Source organism: Melanerpes formicivorus, unplaced genomic scaffold (assembly GCF_026170545.1).
Source record: "Melanerpes formicivorus ecotype bairdi unplaced genomic scaffold, bMelFor1.0.p_v2 SCAF_7, whole genome shotgun sequence".
NCBI classification, from domain to species: Eukaryota; Metazoa; Chordata; class Aves; order Piciformes; family Picidae; genus Melanerpes; species Melanerpes formicivorus.
Genome location: NW_027142359.1, coordinates 27968159 through 27989073, shown reverse-complemented (window position 1 = coordinate 27989073; position 20915 = coordinate 27968159). Strand labels below are relative to the sequence as shown.

The following is a 20915-nucleotide window of genomic DNA, read 5'->3' as shown; positions in this document are numbered from 1 at the left end:
CACTGTCTACTGTTCTTGTGTAGTCATCAGAAGACCTGAAGGCAATGCAAGCTGCACTTCTGAAAGCTCTGTCTACTGAGCTGTCTGCAGAGAGAGCTCAATTCCCTAGGCCTTTTAAAGTACTGTTAGAATGGAGGTAGCAACACTTGGTTTTGCAGTAGTAAAGTAGTGTTTACCCTCATCTGTCAGACATAAGCAATACTAAATTGTCCAGAACATGAAGCATAGATGTGACTGGCAAAAGCTGGGTGTATTTTCACACTGTCAATGCCTTTCTGCATCTGCTTTGATCAAAACTGACTGTTCATAATAAATTTGGGCGAGTCAATATTCAGTTTGAACAGTCTGTGAAGAGTGGAAGACTGGGCCTTCTGAAAAGCAAAGTTCCTTGGATACACAGCATTAATCCTAGTGTCTCCCACTACATGGAATGGAGGTGAGAATATTCCTGTTATCTGTCACCTTGTTACATGATTAAGATCAAAAGAAGGGTGGCACTATAAAACCTAGTAGGTGCGTGTGCTCAGCCTTATCTTTGATCTTTGTATTCCAAATGCTTACATGCATACTGTAAAACTCAAAGCATATTACTGTGGCCTTAAGTTACACGAAAGCTGTGTCTGCTGTTTAACTTAATGATTCAAGTTGGCTTGTAATAAAGTGCTGAACTTCAGAGCAAAGGATATGGATAAAGAGCTATTACCTAGCAAAGTGAGTTAGAAGGCTGTGATCTTTATGTAGCTATAAAGATTAAACTGGTTTAAAGGTTTGTATCTAACTTCAGTTCAAGTAGTAAAGAAGTTCTATGGTGCTTAAAGGGAGCAGTAACAAAATGGAGGCTCAGGGTTGCTTGAGTCAGAAGTGAAAGCAGCCTGCCTGGAGAAGTGAACTTGTGCTGTTAGAAAAAAATGAAAATAGACTTATGAGAGAGGCCTTACTCTTAAAATACTGCAATAAATACTGAAATAGCTACTTCCCTGGGTGTAAGTGCCACAAATCTTAGTGAAGATGTGAAAGTGATGCTTAGTTTGATCACTTTTGCTTAGTATTTCAAATCCAACTTGCTAGCCTCAATAGGCTAACATCCTAGGAGTGTTTGTGTATAATTTCTATAGGATGTGGTTCAAGGTAAGCAAATAAATTAATTGGTAGGGCTGAGTACAAAGTTATCTATCAGACTTTCTTGGCTAAATGAGTAAAGTCAAGGCTAATCTAATGTAAAACTTAAGAGTTGTATCTAGCTGTATTAGCACTAGTTCTTTGGAGGGTACAGTGTTAGTGTGGTCTAGGCCTGAAGAATGAGTACCCTGATGTGCCTGAAGTGACTTTTGCTGAGAAGTAAAATGGAACCTGTGCTACCTAGTCCTGCTAGCCCCTGAGTGCCTAGCAGATGAGCATGTTTTGTGCCCTGAGAGCCTTTGTGTTAATGACCAAGTTCAGCCCCTCCCAACACTATAAGCAGCCCTTAACTCCTCCGCGTGTGTAAATGTAAACAATTCAGGAGAAAGGAATGGATGGGCTAGCTGCCTTCTCTCCTGTCCCCTGCAGTAAGAGATAAATGGCTTCCATGTTCTGGCCTTGCAGCTGCCTCGCCATCAGCCAGAGGCAGGCTTAGCACACCTTCCCCGGTTCTCGCAGGCGGGGCTGCTGGCTCCGGCGGCGCCTGCGGAGTGGAGCGAGCAGCGCTGGCCGCGCCCTGCCCTCACGGGGGCGCCTCCCGCACGCTCCCGACTGCTGCGCTGCTCTGCTCCCGCAGGCGCACGCGGAGGCTAGGGATTGGCTGCGCCCGGGGCGCGCGGCCGGCGGCGGGCTGCTTGGCGGGCTGCTGCGCGGGCTGTGGCCTTTGCTTGCGGCTGCTGGCTGGGAGCTCAGGTCAGAGCTGCCTTGGTGGGAGATCCGGGCGTAGGGGTGTACCGTGAAAATACCTCTGGTCTTCGTGTGTTTAACCCTCGCCTCTGATGCACCGTTTTTCCTTTGGTATGTCAGTGCCTTCCTGCGCTGGTCGTGTGGAGATTCTTGCTCTTGACAGGGAGCTGGTTACCTGCTGGCGTTCGCCGTCGATGCTAGCACTGTCCACTTCTGGAGTGACACCTAATTCCACCCAAAGGCAGTTTCAACACTTCCCACCTTTTAAATGCCCAGATAGTCGTGCATGTGTATTAACTAACTTTGAAAGTGGTTAATCTTGATAGCCACCTAAGTAGCCATTAGAAAACACTCTGTGACTGAGGGAAACATCTTGGCTGTAGCTGTCTGCTGCTGTCCACTTGGAGCTGGTATGCTGAGACACTGCTAAAGGTATGGATTTAAGCTTCATAGTCACTGGTGAATGTTGACAATGTAGAAATTCAAAGCTGCCAAAAAAAACCCCAAAAAACACAAACCTGTGGTTCAAGAACAGTGTTTGCACCAATTGGCTGACTGGGGGAATTAATACAGCTCTTTTTCTTCAGCCATATGAGGCATTCATACCACACATTCATTTTAATATGTTCCCAAGAGTGTAACACAAAACTTCCTGAGTCAGGTTTATTTCTCCTCTTCAACTCAATACTGATTCAAAGGTAGCTTGGAATTTCCACTTAAGCCTTCTGAGGCTTTCACCCTACTCCTAGTTCTGTCATATCTAAGGCTGGGGTGATGTTTATGACATTCAAAGAATTACAGTCCTTATTTACTGAGAAACACTTTTTTTCCATGTACCAAGATGCCTGTTGCATTTTTCATTGCATTATGAGCTGACTCTGCTTTCATGATCAGTGGGTGCCATATTTCCCAGTAAGTTACCTCATCACACATTAAACCTCATCAAACACCTCAGCAGTTTTGGTGACAAGACTGATAGCTGTACTAGTTAATACTAACTAGTGATTATTTTTTTTCCCCCTGAGGATGCATACAACAGATGCTATTTAGAGAGGACTGCATTCCTCTCAAAAGCAGAGAGCCAATGGAAACAAATGTACTAACAAGTCATCCATGGACAATATGATAGTTAAATTTGCTATATGTTAATATATATTGGTTTTGAGGGCTGACCTACTTGCTTATACTGGTAAGCAACTATCATAAGTGTAACGTATGTTCAACAAGAGCAAGTGTAGGGTCCTGCATCTGGGTGGAGGCAATCCCAGGCACAAATCCAGGCTGGACAGCGACTGGCTGGAAGGCAGCCCTGAGGAGAGAGACTTGGGGGTGCTGGTGGATGAGAAGCTCAACAGGAGCTCTCAATGTGCACTTGCAGCCCGCAAAACCAATCAGATCCTGGGCTGCATCAGGAGAAGTGTGGCCAGCAGGTCAAGGGAGGTGATCCTCCCCCTCTACTCAGCCCTGGTGAGACCCCACCTGGAGTACTGCCTCCAGTTCTGGAGCCCCTATTACAAGAGGGATGTGGAAGTGCTGGAAGGTGTCCAGAGAAGGGCCACAAGGATGAGCAGAGGACTGGAGCACCTCTCCTGTGAGGACAGACTGAAGGAGTTGAGGTTGTTCAGTCTGGAGAAGAGAAGGCTCCGAGGTGACCTAATTGTGGCCTTCCAGTATCTGAAGGGGGCCTACAGGAAGGCTGGGGAAGGACTTCTCAGGATGTCAGGTAGTGATAGGACTAGGGGGAATGGAATGAAGCTGGAGGTGGGGAGATTCAGGCTGGATGTGAGGAGGAGGTTCTTCACCATGAGAGTGGTGAAGCCCTGGAATGGGTTGTCCAGGGAGGTGGTTGGGGCGCCGTCCCTGGAGGTGTTTAAGCCCAGGCTGGATGAGGCTGTGGCCAGCCTGATCTAGTGTGGGGTGTCCCTGCCCATGGCGGCGGGGTTGGAACTAGATGATCCTTGTGGTCCCTTCCAACCCTGACTGATACTATGATACGGGATTTTATTTGTTTGAGATCCCTAAACCAGCTAAAACTATGTAATAAATGTTTCAAAATCATACCCAGCAGTAGCTGACAAGAGCAAACTCTCTGTAGTCTTTGAAACTGAACTTTTAACAGCTGTGGTGAAGTAGCCCTGACATCTTCTCTCTTGGGTGGTGTCATTGGAGGTGTTCAGGAGGAGACTTGATGGGGTGCTTGGTGCCATGGGTTAGTTGTTTAGGTGGGTTGGATTGGTTGATAGATTGGACGCGATGATCTTGAAGGTCTCTTCCAACCTGGTCTGGTCTATTTATTCTATTCTATTCTATTCTATTCTATTCTATTCTATTCTATTCTATTCTATTCTATTCTATTCTATTCTATTCTATTCTATTCTACCCGCAAAATAAATGGCAAAGGTCATGTTCCCTGCAGTGCTACAATGTCTTAGGGTACTGATTTGTCTGATCTTTTCCAAGAGTAAAAGCAGAAGGAAATTATGCATTGCATTCTTCATATGTTATGTACAAATATGTGTATTTGCTCCCTTTTGTGCCAGATAGCTGTAATCAAGTTTTTTAGACAATAACACTTGTCTGAGAACAACAGGATTTTTTAGGTAGGTGTAATACAAAGCAGTGCATCAGACTTTAAGTTCTATACCTAATGTGTTCATGATAGGAGACACAGAATGGCTTTTGATATCTGACATACAGAACCTAACCTTTAGGAGATTCCCTGCATCTTTTAGGAGTATGGTATTTCAAAATTAACAATGCATGTTCATGTTTAGATGTTCATATGGAAAAACAAATGCTTAGGGATGTTTAAAGAATTAGCACTTTGTTACACTTTGTCACTGGTTTTGAGGAATAGTGTCCAAAGTTACCAAGTTTAAAGAATACTACTTTCTTAAGTGCTCCAGCCTTTTTATCAGGCTTTTGATGACAGTATCACAGTATAACTTAAGTTGGAAAGGACCTCAAGGATCACCGAGTCCAACCTATCAACACAGACCCCATGACTAGACCATGGACAGTATCACAGTATAACTTAGGTTGGAAAGGACCTCGAGGATCATTGAGTCCAACCTATCAGCACAGGTTACTGGATGGTCCAGCAAATCAATACAGTTCAAAGAACAAAAGCAAGGGGTTCTGCATTCCACAGGTGTTGCAAAATGATGCACTTTGGTTAGGAAGGTATGTTTACAAAAGCTCCCTGACTGCAGGTTTTAATAAGGTTATGTATCAAAACAGGCATGTCACAATTATGGTAAAATGAGGGAATTTATCAGGTTGGGTTTGGGATACATATTATCTGAAATGTTCAGTGGGGCTGATGTTCAGTATTAAACAACAGTGTGTAAATGTTTATTCAGAAGTAGCAATAGAATAGAATAGAATTAACCAGGTTGGAAGAGACCTTTGAGATTATTGAGTCCAACCTATCACCCAACACCATCTAATCAACTAAACCATGGCACCAAGTGCCTCATCCAGTCTCTTCCTAAACACCTCCAGTGTTGGTGACTCCACCACCTCCCTGGGCAGCCCATTCCAATGGGCAATCACTCTTTCTGTGAAGAACTTGTTCCTAACATCCAGCCTAAACCTCCCCTGGCACAGCTTGAGACTGTGTCCTCTTGTTCTGGTGCTGGTTGCCTGGGAGAAGAGACCAACCCCCACCTGGCTACAACCTCTCTTCAGGTAGTTGTAGAGAGCAAGAAGGTCTCCCCTGAGCCTCCTTTTCTCCAGGCTAAGCAACCCCAGCTCACTCAGCCTCTCTTCACAGGGCTGTGCTCCAGACCTCTCCCCAGCTTTGTTGCCCTTCTCTGGACACCTTCCAGCAACTCTACATCTTTCCTAAACTGAGAGGCCCTGAACTGGACACAGGACTCAAGGTGTGGCTTGACCAGTGCTGAGTACAGGAGCAGAATGACTTCCCTGCTCCTGTTGGCCACACTATTCCTGATGCAGGCCAGGATGCCGTTGGCCTTCTTGGCTGCCTGGGCACACTGCTGTCTCATATTCAGCCTAGTATCGAGCAGTACCCCCAGGTCCCTTTCTGCCTGGCTGCTCTCCAGCCACTCTGACCCCAGCCTGTAGCACTGCATGGGGTTGTTGTGGCCAATGTGCAGAACCCAGCACTTAGATGTGTAAAGTACCTTGCTAGACAGATACAAGCACACAGGACTTAAAACTGAAACCTCATGATTCTGCTTTGCAAAGGGTGAAATAAGTGCAGAGCAGCAGTGTGAAACCTTGAGCAGTTACCTCTGTCCAGTAGGACTGCACTTAGACATTGATTCATAAATTGTGTTAAATCTGGCACTGCTTTTCTGTGATACAAATTAATAGTACATATAAAAAGAATACTGAGCTAGGACTATCATGGTTTAACCCCAGCAGGCAACTAAGCACCACACAGCTGCTTGCCCACTTCCTCACCCTCCCAGCAGGATGGGGAGGTGAACCTCACACATGCACACACAAAACTGAGTAAAACTCCTGGGGTGAGGTAAGGACAGTTTAATAGCAAAGCTAAAATATTCTAATAGTGGTAATAAAAATTAATGTAGCAAAGAAGAAAAACCTGAGAGAGACAAGTGATGCACAGATGCTTACCACTTGCTGACTGAAAACCAGCCAGTCCTTGAGAAGCCAAGTTTACACCCTGAGCATGACACCATTTGATATGGAACATCCCTTTGGCTAGGTTGGGTCTGCTGTCCTGGCCATGCTTCCTCCCATCCTCTTGTGCACCTCCTTGCTGGCAGAGCATGGGAAGCTGAAAAGTCCTTGAGTTAAGCACTACTAAAAGGTCACTCTGTTATCAACATTATTTTCACACTAAATCCACAGCACTGCACTATCAAGTGGAAGAAAATTAATTCTATCTAAGCCAAGAATAGGAGAGGAGGTATCTGTATCATAGTATCAGTCAGGGTTGGAAGGGACCACAAATATATATGAGCTTCTAATTTTAATACTAGAAGAGAAAAGCAGATATGTTTTCCTTTAATCTACAGCCAGAAGTGCATTTAGTTTGGCTATCTACATGTCTGTTTATATTGTGCCACTAGCCAGGGTCTTCACTTTGACACTGGTGTAATCTAAGCACCTCACAGAATATTAGTGTAGGCTATTACAGAATGGCTTTGCAGGCCAAAGCCTGTGCAAATCCAACAGCTCTGCATTAGCAGCTAATCCATGCTGCAGGAGAACAGGTTGCCATCGTGCTGTGAACTGTTTGTAGTGTTCCTGAACAAGAGACATGATTGTGGTAAGCTCTTCTCACCACACCTAGTGATGATGGGTTTGGACCTTCATGTGAAACTTGGCTCTTTCACCTGAAACTTAAATAATTGTACCTATTGTGGGACACGTGTCTCAATTTGAAAGTTCCTCTGCAAGATACCATTTGACCACAGATACACGAGCCTGTGTGATGTCATTAAGATTGCACTGCCCTGAAACTGTGAGCCCAGTAGATTTATGTTCTGTACTCTAGAGCAGTGTGTTTTTGAAGTATCTGAATTGGCAAATGAGATCAATACCCTTTGTCAAGAGACAAAGTCTTAGTGTCAGTCAGGGCTGGAAGGGACCACAAGGATCACAGAATCACCAAGGTTGGAAGAGACCTCAAAGATCATCAAGTCTGACCTGTCACCACAGACCTCATGACTAGACCATGGCACGGAGTGCCATGTCCAATCCCCTCTTGAACATCTCCAGGGATGGTGACTCCACCACCTCCCTGGGCAGCACATCCCAATGGCAAACAACTCTCTCTGTGAAGAACTTTCTCCTCACCTTGAGTCTAAACTTCCCCTGGTGCAGCTTGAGACTGTGTCCTCTTGTTCTGGTGCTGGTTGCCTGGGAGAAGAGACCAATCCCTTCCTGACTACAACCACCTTTCAGGTAGTTGTAGACAGCAATGAGGTCTCCCCTGAGCCTCCTCTTTTCCAGGCTCAACAATCCCAGCTCCCTCAGCCTCTCCTCATAGGGCTGTGCTCAAGGCCTCTCACCAGCCTCGTTGCCCTTGGTTCTTTCTGTTTCCTCTTTGAAAACCTAGAAGGGAAGTGCTCTGTTCTTTCTGAAGCAGATGTGATGGATGATCTGTAACAGGCTAGATGATGGGGCAGGAAGTCAACAGCAAAAAAAAAAACCAACCCAAAAAAGCCTCTTGAATACATTAATCCATTTTGGTAAATGAATTTGTGAGAGATTGTAGAGGCACAGCTGGGTCTGTGCTGCAGTAAATGGCAAGCCCCACTTCCCCTTAGCAGAAGGAACTTTGGAGCTGTTGCCACGTAATCAGTACTCAAAGCTGGCTTTCTAAATATTTGCATAGGGATGAACAAAGGGTGCTGATTCAGATTATTGTTTGTTTGCTACTCAAATTCAAATCACTGTCCATTAGCAGTAATTGAACCTACAGTAAGTCATAGCTAAACCACTAAGAGCTTTGACCACAAATTGGTAGGAGACCACGTATACAAGACCGAAGGAGTAAAATTGTGCTTATGACCCGGAGGAGGGCAACACAGCCCCACAGGAAAAGAACAGAACAGAACAGAAAAAGAAAAAGAAAAAGAAAAAGAAAAAGAAAAAGAAAAAGAAAAAGAAAAAGAAAGAAAAAGAAAAAAGAAGAAAAGATAAAAGAAAAAAAAAAGAAAAGAAAGGAAAAGAGAAAAGAAAAGAAAAGAAAAGAAAAGAAAAGAAAAGAAAAGAAAAGAAAAGAAAAGAAAAGAAAAGAAAAGAAAAGAAAAGAAAAGAAAAGAAAAAGAAAAGAAAAGAAAAGAAAAGAGAAAAAAAAAAGAGAAAAGAAAAGAACAGAAGAAAAGTGAAAAGAAAAAAGAAAAGAAAAAAGAAAAGAAAAGAAAAAGGAGGGGGAGAGGAGGAGGGGAGGGGGAGAGGAAGAGGGGAGAGGAGGAGGGGGAGGGGAGGGGAGGAGAGGAGAGGAGAGGTTCAGAGAGGAGAGGAGAGGTTCGGAGAGGAGAGGTTCGGAGAGGAGAGGTTCAGAGAGGAGAGGAGAGGTTCGGAGAGGAGAGGTTCAGAGAGGAGAGGTTCAGAGAGGAGAGGAGAGGAGAGGAGAGGAGAGGAGAGGAGAGGAGAGGAGAGGAGAGGAGAGGAGAGGAGAGGAGAGGAGAGGAGAGGAGAGGAGAGGAGAGGAGAGGAGAGGAGAGGAGAGGAGTGGAGAGGAGAGGAGAGGAGAGGAGAGGAGAGGTGAGGAGAGGAGAGGAGAGGTTCAGAGAGGAGAGGTTCAGAGAGGAGAGGTTCAGAGAGGAGAGGAGAGGTTCAGAGAGGAGAGGTTCAGAGAGGAGAGGTTCAGAGAGGAAAGGAGAGGTTCAGAGAGGAGAGGAGAGGAGAGGAGAGGAGAGGAGAGGAGAGGAGAGGAGAGGTTCAGAGAGGAGAGGTTCAGAGAGGAGAGGAGAGGAGAGGAGAGGTTCAGAGAGGAGAGGAGAGGAGAGGAGAGGAGAGGTTCAGAGAGGAGAGGTTCAGAGAGGAGAGGAGAGGAGAGAGGAGAGGAGAGGAGAGGTTCAGAGGAGAGGAGAGGAGAGGAGAGGTTCGGAGAGGAGAGGAGAGGTTCAGAGAGGAGAGGTTCGGAGAGGAGAGGTTCAGAGAGGAGAGGTTCGGAGAGGAGAGGAGAGGTTCGGAGAGGAGAGGTTCGGAGAGGAGAGGAGAGGTTCGGAGAGGAGAGGTTCGGAGAAGAGAGGTTCGGAGAGGAGAGGTTCGGAGAGGAGAGGAGAGGAGAGGTTCGGAGAGGAGAGGAGAGGTTCGGAGAGGAGAGGAGAGGAGAGGAGAGGAGAGGAGAGGAGAGGAGAGGAGAGGAGAGGAGAGGAGAGGAGAGGAGAGGAGAGGAGAGGAGAGGAGAGGAAAAAAAAAGAGGAAAAAAAAGGGGAAAAAAAAATTTAAGAAAAAGGAAATTAAAAAGAAAGGAAGAAAAAAAGACACTAAAAAATTAACCCCCAGAAGAGTGCACTGCTCTCACATGGTTGGCTATTTTCGTCTGACATGACAGCAACAATTTATACAGCAAACCATCTTTAGTCTTCCATAGTTTACAGTAAGACAGGATCATTACAAGATGCCACTTCTGTAGGAGGAAATAAGGCAACATCAGGACTTAAGTTTGTCAAACTCTACTTCACACCCCAAAGAACCATCAGTGCTTTTTCTTGCTGAGATGTAATCCATTAGCCAGAAAAAAAAACCTTCCACAACCCCAAACCCAACTGCGTCTTCTCAAGTGGTTTTCTTTCTGAGCAATAATCCAGAGAGCTGCTTGTCACCAGATTGTGCTTTGCATTGAATCAGTATTTTCTGTCACATCTTTAAAAGTTCAGTTCATTGTATCATAGTATCAGTCAGGGTTGGAAGGGACCACAAGGATGATCTAGTTCCAACCCCCCTGCCATGGGCAGGGACACCCCACACTAGATCAGGCTGGCCAGAGCCTCATCCAGCCTGGGCTTAAACACCTCCAGGGACAGGGCCCCAACCACCTCCCTGGACAACCCATTCCAGGGCTTCACCACTCTCATGGTGAAGAACCTCCTCCTCACATCCAGCCTGAATCTCCCCACCTCCAGCTTCATTCCATTCCTCCTAGTCCTATTACTACCTGAGATCCTGAGAAGTCCCTCCCCAGCCTTCCTGTAGGCCCCCTTCAGACACTGGAAGGCCACAATGAGGTCACCTGGGAGCCTTCTCTTCTGCAGACTGAACAGCCCCAACTCCTTCAGTCTGTCCTCATAGGAGAGGTGCTCCAGCCCTCTGCTCATCCTCGTGGTCCTTCTCTGGACACGTTGCAGCACCTCCACATCCCTCTTGTAATAGGGGCTCCGGAACTGGAGGCAGTACTCCAGGTGTGGTCTCACCAGGGCTGAGTAGAGGGGGAGAATCACCTCCCTTGACCTGCTGGCCACACTTCTCTTGATGCAGCCCAGGATCTGATTGGCTTTGCAGGCTGCAAGTGCACACTGAGAGCTCATGTTGAGCTTTTTGTCCACCAAAAAGTTGTTTTAAGGTTAGTGAAAAAAAAAAATCCCTCAAGAAGATGACTGACATTATGTGCCTGAAAACATTACACATTTGTTAACTTACTCCAAAATATTAGCTTGAAACCTGCCAAATACCTCGTGACTAAAATCTGACTCAAGTAACTTACTATTATCTTTTACTGTTCAGCTCTCACATGTTCACCCTATAGGTTATATAGAGGGGGGAAATGAAAAGATAACTTGAATAAATGTTTAAAAATTAGGATTTAGAGAAGAACTTGGCTGAAAATGTGCTAGTTGAATTAGTGATTCTGTCCAAGTATTTGCAATTACTTGTCTGACGTTTGCAAGTGCTGAAAATGTCTTCGCAACGCCTCAGGATCCAAGAATAATCCGTGCCTCACCATGTCTAGTCTTGTCCCAAGAGATAAGTCAAACAGGTTCTCAAAGTTCAGTTTTACAAGACCAAGTCCATTATACTCCAACCAGCAAGGGAAGAAAATTACTAGCTGCAGCTGTGGTTCTTGGTGACCAGGCTAAGAGAAAGCCTGTACAAACCAATTCACTGCAGAATTACCCTAGCAGGAATGGATAAGCCATCAAGTATTTGCACTCTGTTCTGCCTGATGTAACTGTGCCAGAAGCACAACCCCCACAGATCTGCCCTTCCTGTGACTCAGCATTCACTAATATGTTTTAACAAAAAAGAATTCCAGTACTTGGCTGCACCTTGAGTCCTGTGTCCAGCTCTGGGCCCCTCAGTTTAGGAAGGACATCGAGACACTTGAACATGTCCAGAGAAGGGCAACAAGGCTGGGGAGAGGCCTTGAACACAAGCCCTGTGAGAAGAGGCTGAGGGAGCTGGGATTGTTTAGCCTGGAGAAGAGGAGGCTCAGGGGTGACCTCATTGCCCTCTACAACTACCTGAAGGGTGGTTGTATCCAGGAAGGGGTTGGTCTCTTCTCCCATGCAACTAGCACCAGAACAAGGGGACACAGTCTCAAGCTGCACCAGGGGAAGTTTAGGCTCGAGGTGAGGAGACAGTTCTTCACCGAGCGAGTTGTTCATCATTGGAATGTGCTGCCCGGGGAGGTGGTGGAGTCACCATCCCTGGAGGAGTTCAAGAGGGGATTGGATGTGGCACTTGGTGCCATGGTCTAGTCATGAGGTCTGTGTTGATAGGTTGGACTCGATGATCCTCGAGGTCTCTTTCAACCTTAGTTATACTGTGATACTCTGATACTTTCAAGTTATTGAGGGAAAATCCCTCAAGTATCAGTTAGGTATCACTGGATACCTCGAACTTTTATTACTACAAGAATAGAGGAAGAAATGCAAGTGCACCATCATGTGCATGCTGGTAAATAATCTTGTTGGAATAACCTGGGAAAGATAAACATACATTAGATTTACTCATAATGTGCTGTATGTTACTCATAATGTGCTGTATGTTACCTTATATGCCAGAGGATCCTGCCTTAATAGTTTACTAACTTCTACTGAGAGAACTAACCTTGTCTTTTGTTCTCAGATACAGGATGTTGTGTGTCTGAGGCAGCTTGCTCTTTTCAGTATGTTAAAACCACAGTGACTGGTTCTCACTTTAACATCTTGAGCTCTCCCCATGACTTGAAGTGCATTGTTTAAATAACAACACTCCACACTGAGGGTTGCTTACAACTTCTTGTATTTTATTAACCAAAATACCATGTGAATAGAAATAAATTACAAAAATTGAAATGAAAGGACTATGGGGATCTGTTTAATAAATCAACTGGAACAAAACATTAAGTATTTAAAGAATTCCACCCCAAAAACAGCAAAACATTTTACTTTAAATTGTGATCTCTGCATATAAAATTAATGTAAAAATATAAATCTGGTTTAACTCTGTATTTATCCTTCTAAGAATAGAAATAGAATAAAGAGGAGAAGAGAGGAGAGAGGAGAAGAGAGGAGAGAGGAGAAGAGAGGAGAGAGGAGAAGAGAGGAGAGAGGAGAAGAGAGGAGAGAGGAGAAGAGAGGAGAGAGGAGAAGAGAGGAGAGAGGAGAAGAGAGGAGAGAGGAGAAGAGAGGAGAAAGGAGAAGAGAGGAGAGAGGAGAAGAGAGGAGAGAGAGAAGAGAATAACCCAGGTTGGAAAAGACCTTTGAGATCATCAAGTCCAACCCATCACCCAACACCATCTAATCAACTTAACCATGGCACTAAGTGCCTCATCTAGTCTCTTCTTAAAACACTTCCAGTCTTTTGTGTGTTACTAATATGAATTAGTAATAATTAGTAATAATTAATAAAATACTAATATTAATTACATTCAGTTGGAAAGCTCTGGAAGATCAAGCAGCATTTCAACCAGAAGTGATTCTACAGCAAACAGAATCTTTTTACATGTCATCATTTTGCTTAAATTGAAGACTGCAGCACCACAGTCAGTCAGGTGTCTGCCTCACAGTCAGATGTTGTGGACAAAGCATGGAAAGCAACAAAGACTTTTTTGTAGTAGCAAACCCACTGAACAAACCCACTGATCACATGCTCACTCCTCCATGTACAGGAAAACAAACTCATTGTGCTGAGTTTTGATTATGCTTAGTATATAGAGTATGAAAAACTGTATTAAGCAGTGACTTGCTACGAGGGCAAACTTAGTGCTTGAGCCTTCAAAAAGCATGAAGAATCACAACTAAAATGCAAAGGACTCAGTGTTGCAAAGTGAGTATTTTTGCCTCCTCATGTTGCTATCAGGGAAAGGGGAAAAGTGCTTAGTGGTTGGCAGCATTGTAGCACAGTTGAGTAACTAAACTCCCATGAAATACTGGTTTAATTTATTATACCTCATTTTAATGAGGCCTGAGCATCAGTGTGCTCCAAAACCAATTAACTCCTGATCCACAGTACCACTGTATCCTCTGAACAAATCTACCAAGACTATGTCATCTGAAAGTTATGTTTCTGTCTGAAGATGTTTTATGCAGCAGTGTAAGTAACAAGAATGTCATGAGTAGTTTCTCTTCTCTGCTTGCTGCCTTGCATGCGACAATGCTTCATGCAGTGGTTCTTAAGTGCATGCAAGTTTACAGTCTCCACACTATAGAAAGTACAACAGGAAACTATGGTATTAAAACTGGGGGGGTGGGGTGGCCTGTGCTGGCATGGCACTGAAAAGTATTGAAAATACAGACCTCATCTACCTGTCTTTTGCAGTCAGTTATCTTAACATGAGTAAAATAACCACATAGGTATTTTCCCAAAGGTTTTATTTGGCTGGTCTATACCAATGGATAAATGCTTGAAACTGACCTAATGATGTCACCTTGTTCTGAGAAGCTGACCCTGGGCAAAAAGGAAACAGCAGGCTCAGCTGCGACCTTTGTACTGTCCCTCTCATAACTGAAGGAGGTGGCTGCTGTTGGCTGTTTTCCTTCTTCCTGCTCCATGCACAGGACCACACTGCTCAGTGGAACAATTTTGGGAACTTTCTTTTGGATGTTAAGGAAAGGATGCAATAAAACATTTCATAAATAAACTAAACCAGCTTCACTGCAAGAGAAGGAATACAGGGCACATTTTTTTTTCCTGAGGAAGGCAAGACAGAAAAGCTTGAACACTTTTTCCCTAGGGAGAGTTATGACACAATGCTGGATACATCTAAAAAAAGTATCTGCCCTGAGTTCAGATGGGAAAAAAAAGTATTTTGGAGTGCAATGACTGAAAATTAACTTTTCTTACTCTTACACAAAATAAACCCAAAATTCTGGGGAACAAAAACTACTTCTTTAATGAGCAGCAAAATTACTTCTATAACGAGCAGCAAAATTACTTCTATAATGAGCAGCAAAATTACTTCTATAATGAGCAAGCAAAGGTTTTTCAGTTGTCAGGGTGTCTGAACTTTTCCTAACCAAAGGCTCATTGGCATCTTACCATACTCCCAAAAAGCCTCATCAAACAGAACAGACTTCTCCCACCTTCCTCCACACTACAAGTACTCTGATGCAGTGCTCCCTCTTAACACTGAGATGCTGCTGTTTGGATTGAGACTGCTTGGATTTGCCATCTCTGTATCACCATGCTGTTCTCCTCAGCACTGAGGCAAAGGTGATGATGAGTTACACTTCACTTGCACTCTGTTCCCCATTAGGGAGCCACGTTGCTCACTGAAATGTTTCTCTGGGCTTCACATGTCAGCCCTAGCAGTCTGAATCTCTCTGCTGGAGGAGTGGCAAAGTAGGCTCTTTGCTCCTCTGAATACCTTTCCTTCACTTCAATTATGTCCCTGTAGCGGCCATCCATCCAGTGGAAATTGAACTGCTCCAGCAACTCAATTCTTTTCTCCTCTGTGCTCACACAGTCAACAGGGGCAGACTGTTTCAGCAGCAGTACCTGAATATCTGGGAAGAGCACGAGACCCCGGATAGCAAACCAACCGCCGTACTTGGGGTGGATACATACCCCATAGATCTTCTGGAAGAAAATAAAGGAAGGACCTAGAATGTCTTACTCTGACTCTAATAAGGTTTAAGAAAGCAAAGCATCAAGCTTTGATACAACTTCTCATACTCCTAACCCTGCTACACAGAAAAGCAAAGGTCTTTCCTGAACACACAGCTCAAAACATAGCATTTCATTCCCATTTTCCCATGCCCCCACACACCACCCTGTAATGTGGAGAGAGATACCTTTTAGAACATCTAACACAGAAACTAACCATACTGCATTTCCCCCCCTGTTTATAACGCTCCAAGCAACAGGTCTTAGTAGATTGAATAGATCAAGATACTCTTCTCCACATATTCATCTCCCTACAATCCTGAAGAATCTTGGGACCTTGCCACTCCTGTCTGAAACACATTGTGCACCAATAGATGATGTGGATTTTGTATGTCCCTGCAGGAAGAACTGGTAAATAAACAGTAATTGTATGATTCAGTGATTGCCATTTAATGATTCTTCCCAGGTTGTGTTTTTGCCTCACCTTTGTCCCCCAAGGATCAAGCTTCACATCCTTCCTTTGGTAGTAATATGCAGCTCCAGCAACATGGGCAGCTGTCTGTGCCAAGAACTTGGGCTTTCGGCTTGGCAGGATCTCATAATCGAAGATGATGTCCACCTTCTGGTCAGGGAATTTCTGAGGAAATTAAACAAGCATGAGCCCAGGCACATGGGAAAGTTTTCGCCATCACAGAAGTACTGGACACCGGCAAATCAGGCACGTGTAAAGGTTTTCAAACACGACTGTAAAGCACTCTACACAGCTCCAGGTTTTAACACCAAAGCGACAGAATATGCAAGTGAGCAGCCTGTTGATGTTCTTATGAGCCAGCAGTGTGCCCAGGTGGCCAAGAGGGCCAATGGCATCCTGGTCTGCATTAGGAATAGTGTGGCCAGCAGGAGCAGGGAAGTCATTGTACCCCTGTACTCTGCTTTGGTTAGGCCACACCTTGAGTACTGTGTCCAGTTCTGGGCCCCTCAGTTTAAGAAGGACATCAAAACACTTGAACGTGTCCAGAGAAGGGCAACAAGGCTGGGGAGAGGCCTTGAGCACAGCCCTGTGAGGAGAGGCTGAGGGAGTTGGGATTGTTTAGCCTGGAGAAGAGGAGGCTCAGGGGTGACCTCATTGCCCTCTACAACTACCTGAGGGGTGGTTGTGGCCGGGAAGGGGTTGGTCTCTTCTCCCAGGCAACCAGCACCAGAACAAGGGGACACAGTCTCAAGCTGCACCAGGGGAGGTTTAGACTCGAGGTGAGGAGAAAGTTCTTCACCAAGCCAGTTGTTCGTCATTGGAACGGGCTGCACAGGGAGGTGGTGGAGTCACCGTCCCTGGAGGCGTTCAAGAGGGGATTGGACGTGGCACTTGGTGCCATGGTCTAGTCATGGGGTCTGTGTTGATAGGTTGGACTCGATGATCCTCGAGGTCCTTTCCAACCTAAGTTATACTGTGATACTGTGATACTTTGCAGGGTAGGAACCTGGAAGGCTTTGTCTACTGTTCAACTCACCTGGTTGTAGGCACAGTAGTAAAAGGAATTGGTATTTCAGGTTCTTACCTCCTTCAGACGTGACAAATGGTGAGAAACACACTGATCCACGGGATCCCTGATGATTTTGAACCGCTCTTTGTTGATAAAAGGCTTAAGGGCTTTATCAAACATGGAAGGTGTGCTGAGAACCACAAAGGCCAGCGTGTCATCTGGGTAGGGGAGATGAAAGGCTGGCTGGAGAACAGCATTGTACCATCCAACCTTTGGCAAAACAAAACAAATCTCCATTAAAACAGGGATACCATTCTTGTGCTAGTGGGCATGCAGGATTTCTTAAAAGTGAAAGAACTGTAACCACCTTCATTTGTACCCCAGATATGCTGCCTGCCAAGTGCCTGCCATGCAAACCAAGCTGTTTTGCATACTGAGATTTACAGTTTCTGGAAGCTGTACTGTGAGCTGTACCTGAGAGATAAAGATCATGTAATTCATTCAGCTCAAGACTGCCCTTTATGCTCTGCTCAGAAGCTGCAGAAGGAAGTATGAGCAACTAATACTGCCCATTGTTTTGGTTTGGATTAAGGTTTCACAGATTTTTCTTAATCTTCAACCAGAAAGAAGCTGGTACTCACTTTGCTCATGTGACAAACTGCATGATTTATTCCTTCAGTAAGAAACACTTATGTGTGGAAACAAAGTATGTGAAGCTGCTAGTAGTGCTAAAATAACTCAGAACTGTCAGCTGTGGTGCAGAGATTCTGACATATCCACTCTCTGATACTTTTTTGTGGGGCTGGATGTGTTAGAACAGTCCAGAAACAAAGGAACAAGCCTGGGCAACAGGAAGACATGGCCAAAAGGATAGGGCTCAGACCAGCTGCCAAGCAGGAGGAGGTAATAGCTGAAACCACCTACAGGCCACTACTCATGTATGGCACAATAACATAGGCCCTTTTATAGGTTATGACAACTCCCACTCTCCCAGGATGCCACATAGAGCAGATCCAACATTCATAAATGCCAAGTAATGTAACTCTTTAGTCTGAGAACAAAATTGCTGGTCACCTCTAAATATCAGAGAAATTAACCTGAGAAGTGACTTTACAGGTGGCAGTGGCAGCCAGAACTGTGCATATGGAAACACTGAATCAGAACTACCTTGTATCAACCTCCAAATGCAATCAGTTCCGTGGCTCTTGTTTAAGATGCTGAATTGAGATGTTACAAGAAATTACAGACATGCAAAACTGAAGTTTGCTGATTTTCAGTATACATCAGCCAGTGCACCAAGGGTAGCTGTATTGGAACTAAATCTAGAAAGAGAGGCGCTGCTCTGGTAGCTGTAGTCTTGCTGATTTGGTGTCTGCTCTTAATTCTGCTGCTGTGCTTGGGGAAAGCAGAGTTAAATTCTCCAAATCTGGAGATTTCACTTTTCTCCCTTTTACTGTCTGTAAATTCGGGAACATAGCAGGAATTACAAATGTTTCAGGTGACAAATACAACATCCCCCAAGGAGAGGAAAGCTGATCTGTATTTGATTGTAGATTTGTGATTTGGTAATGCAGTATGGTTTACTGCAGATTGCCCCTGGAATGGGCCAAACAGGAGCACGAAGCTTTGGTGGAAACTGAGTGTATAAGGTTTCAACACAGGGTACAGAGCCTGCCTCCCTTGCAAGGAAGGCCCAATGGCCCGAGTGCCAGTGGACCCTCCACAAATGAGGTCGCCTGCACCTTAGTACACTAGAGCTTCTACTTTTAGATTAAAATTTAACCTTGCTTAGAGGACTTTACTCTCTGCTGGTCCAACTCTCCTGACGTTATTGGACTCGGACCACTCTCTTGAGCAGACGTGCAGTTCAGCTGGTGCGCTGCCGATGTTAAGATGCAGTAATAACCTTGAGTAGCTTTATCGGGCGTCCTGAACAGCCCTACCGCTTGTTCATTATCTGCGCCGGCAGCAGCGTAACGCAGCCCACGAACCGCTGCGGCAAGGCCCTGGCCCCGCACAGCAACGGCCGCCTCTCCTGTGTCCGCAGGAGGTGTGAGCGGCGCCGTGGTAGGGGTCTGGCGCCGCTCCCCACAGTCACTCGCAGACGATTGCTTTCCCCTGAGCGGGGCCTGAGGGGCGCAGCGGCGGCCGCCGAGACTCGGGCGAGCAGCGCCGCCTGCTGTCGGCCGCACGAAAAGCACAACAGACCCCAACACCCCGTTAGAGCGGGGGGCTCGTCCCTCGTCCTGCCTGCCCCGGGCCCGGGCCTGGGCTCGGAGCAGGCAGGAACCTCGGCCACGGAGACGCAGCAGCCTCCCGAGCCGGCGGTGTGCTGCCCCGAGTCGGTGTTGAGTGGGGGAGCAAAGGGCCTGCCCTCCCCAGGAACTCTCGCCGCGGGGCAGCTCAGCGAGACCTGCGCTTCGACCAGGTCCCCCTGTCCCCAGCCGTAACCGCCTGCCTCGGGAACTGCCACCATCCCCACGCTCCCCTAACCCCGGCAGTAATGACGTCGCTCTTAGTGACGTCACCACGGGAAACGTCACGGCGAGCCCCATGACGTCAGTACCTTGAAGGCGTGCACCTCGAAGCCGAAGGGACCCAAGGCGCCACGGAGCCGCTCCGCCACGCGCTCCTCCATGCTGCCCGCCCTGCGGGGCATGGCGGGAAGAGTAGTTCTGGCAGCACGTGGAGCACCACGGGACCCAGTGTCGCGGGTGCAGGCCACGGGCTGCCGCGCAAGGCATTCTGGGACTTAGAGTGCGCGCCTCTCTCCACTCGGTGAGAGTCAGCCCGGCAGGGACTCCATGTCCCAGCAGGAACTCCATGTCCCAGCAGGCTCCCCGCCTCTCGGAGCCTGTGCGGCGTGAGGGATAGCCTTGGCTGCCGGAGGGAGGCGCTGGGAGTTCGGAGAGTCGTGGAATCCTTTAGGTGGGAAAAGACCTTTAAGGTTATTGAGGCCAACCTTTAACCCAGCGATACCAGGTCACGAGTAAACCGTGATCCTCAGCAGCCACGTTTACATGCAGGGATGGAGACTTCACCACTTCCCTGGGCAGCCTGTTTCAGTGTTTGACAACATTTTGGGGAGGAAATTTTCCCTAATGTGCAAGTGAAACCTCTCCTGGTGCAGCACGAGGCTGTTTCCTGTTGTCTTACTGCTTCTTGCTTGTAAGAACAGAACAATCCTCATCTTGCTACAACGTCTTTTCAGGTAGCTGTAAATAACAAGGTCTCCCATCAGCTTCCTTTTCTCCAAGCTGAACAACCTAAGTCCCCTCAGCTGTTCCTCATAAAATGTGCTCAGAAAACCCCTCCCTAGCTTTGTTGCTGTTCTATGGATGAGGGACACAAAACTGAACCCGGGGTGTGAGGTGTGGCCAAGCACAGGAGGACAATCGCTGCCCTACTCCTGCTGGCCTCGCCGTTTCTGATACAAGTTAGGATGCCGTTTGCCGCCTTGGCCACCTGGGCACGGTGCTAACTCCTATTCAGAAGGCTGTCCCAGGGCAGCAGAGAAGGCTTCTGGAAGTCAGCTGCAGGGCTAAGCAGTGGAGCAGCTGGGTGCCAGTAGGGTGCTGCGGAGCACTGTTTGCTCGGCTCAAAATCCCCAGCAGCTGCCGGTGAGCTCCTGCTGTGCCTGTGCAGCACATTGCCCCCGTGGTGACCAGTGGTTACACTGATCATTTTGGTACAGGCCTGCCATTTCTAACGGCTGTGTGTGATCGTGTAGCTTGAGTGGGAAAGGGAAGAACATTGGTATCTTGATGTATGCCCTGGCCAGTTTCCAAGCTCCTGGCTGCAGCGCTAGCTGAGGCAAGTTTAACGATGCAGCAGGCCCAGGTGGGCTCTTTTCCTTCACAGCCCTTGGTAATGTCTTGCTTTTGATCTGCTGTGGGTTTGTAGCTTGACAGACCAGGCTCTGAGAAAGCTGCAACTGAGCAGCACCTGCCTGGCAGCCAGCAGCTGTGTCGTACCTGCATGTGTCTCCACACGTGAGGCAAAAGGGGAGCTAGCAGCGCTGGAAACCAAGGTGATTTGAGAGCTCTGATGAGATTGTCTCACTTCTGAGAGCAGCTTTTCCTAGCA

General features: G+C 46.5%; 1 protein-coding gene across 2 annotated transcripts; it reads right to left on the bottom strand.

Annotated features, from left to right (window-relative positions):
• Positions 1–12526: 12526 nt before the first annotated feature.
• On the bottom strand, positions 12527–19477 carry MMACHC (metabolism of cobalamin associated C). Of its 2 annotated transcripts, none has more exons than XM_068141614.1 (4): positions 19396–19477; positions 16905–17099; positions 15833–15985; positions 12527–15321 (listed from the first exon to the last, which is right to left on the bottom strand). In XM_068141614.1, the coding sequence occupies exons 1-4, from the start codon at positions 19465–19467 to the stop codon at positions 14995–14997; spliced, it is 747 nt and encodes a 248-aa protein (XP_067997715.1). In that variant the 5' UTR covers positions 19468–19477; the 3' UTR covers positions 12527–14994. The 2 variants fall into 2 exon arrangements, with proteins under 2 accessions (XP_067997715.1, XP_067997716.1); XM_068141615.1 differs by having other exon boundaries at positions 12527–15318.
• Positions 19478–20915: the final 1438 nt, after the last annotated feature.

Coding starts and splice junctions, on each gene's coding strand:
- MMACHC (XM_068141614.1), bottom strand. CDS start 19,467: ATGGAGGAGCGCGTGGCGGAGCGGCTCCGTGGCGCCTTGGGTCCCTTC. Junction 17,100..19,395: donor TCGAGGTGCACGCCTTCAAG/GTACTGACGTCA, acceptor GTTTTGCCAAAG/GTTGGATGGTACAATGCTGT. Junction 15,986..16,904: donor ATTTGTCACGTCTGAAGGAG/GTAAGAACCTGA, acceptor TAATTTCCTCAG/AAATTCCCTGACCAGAAGGT.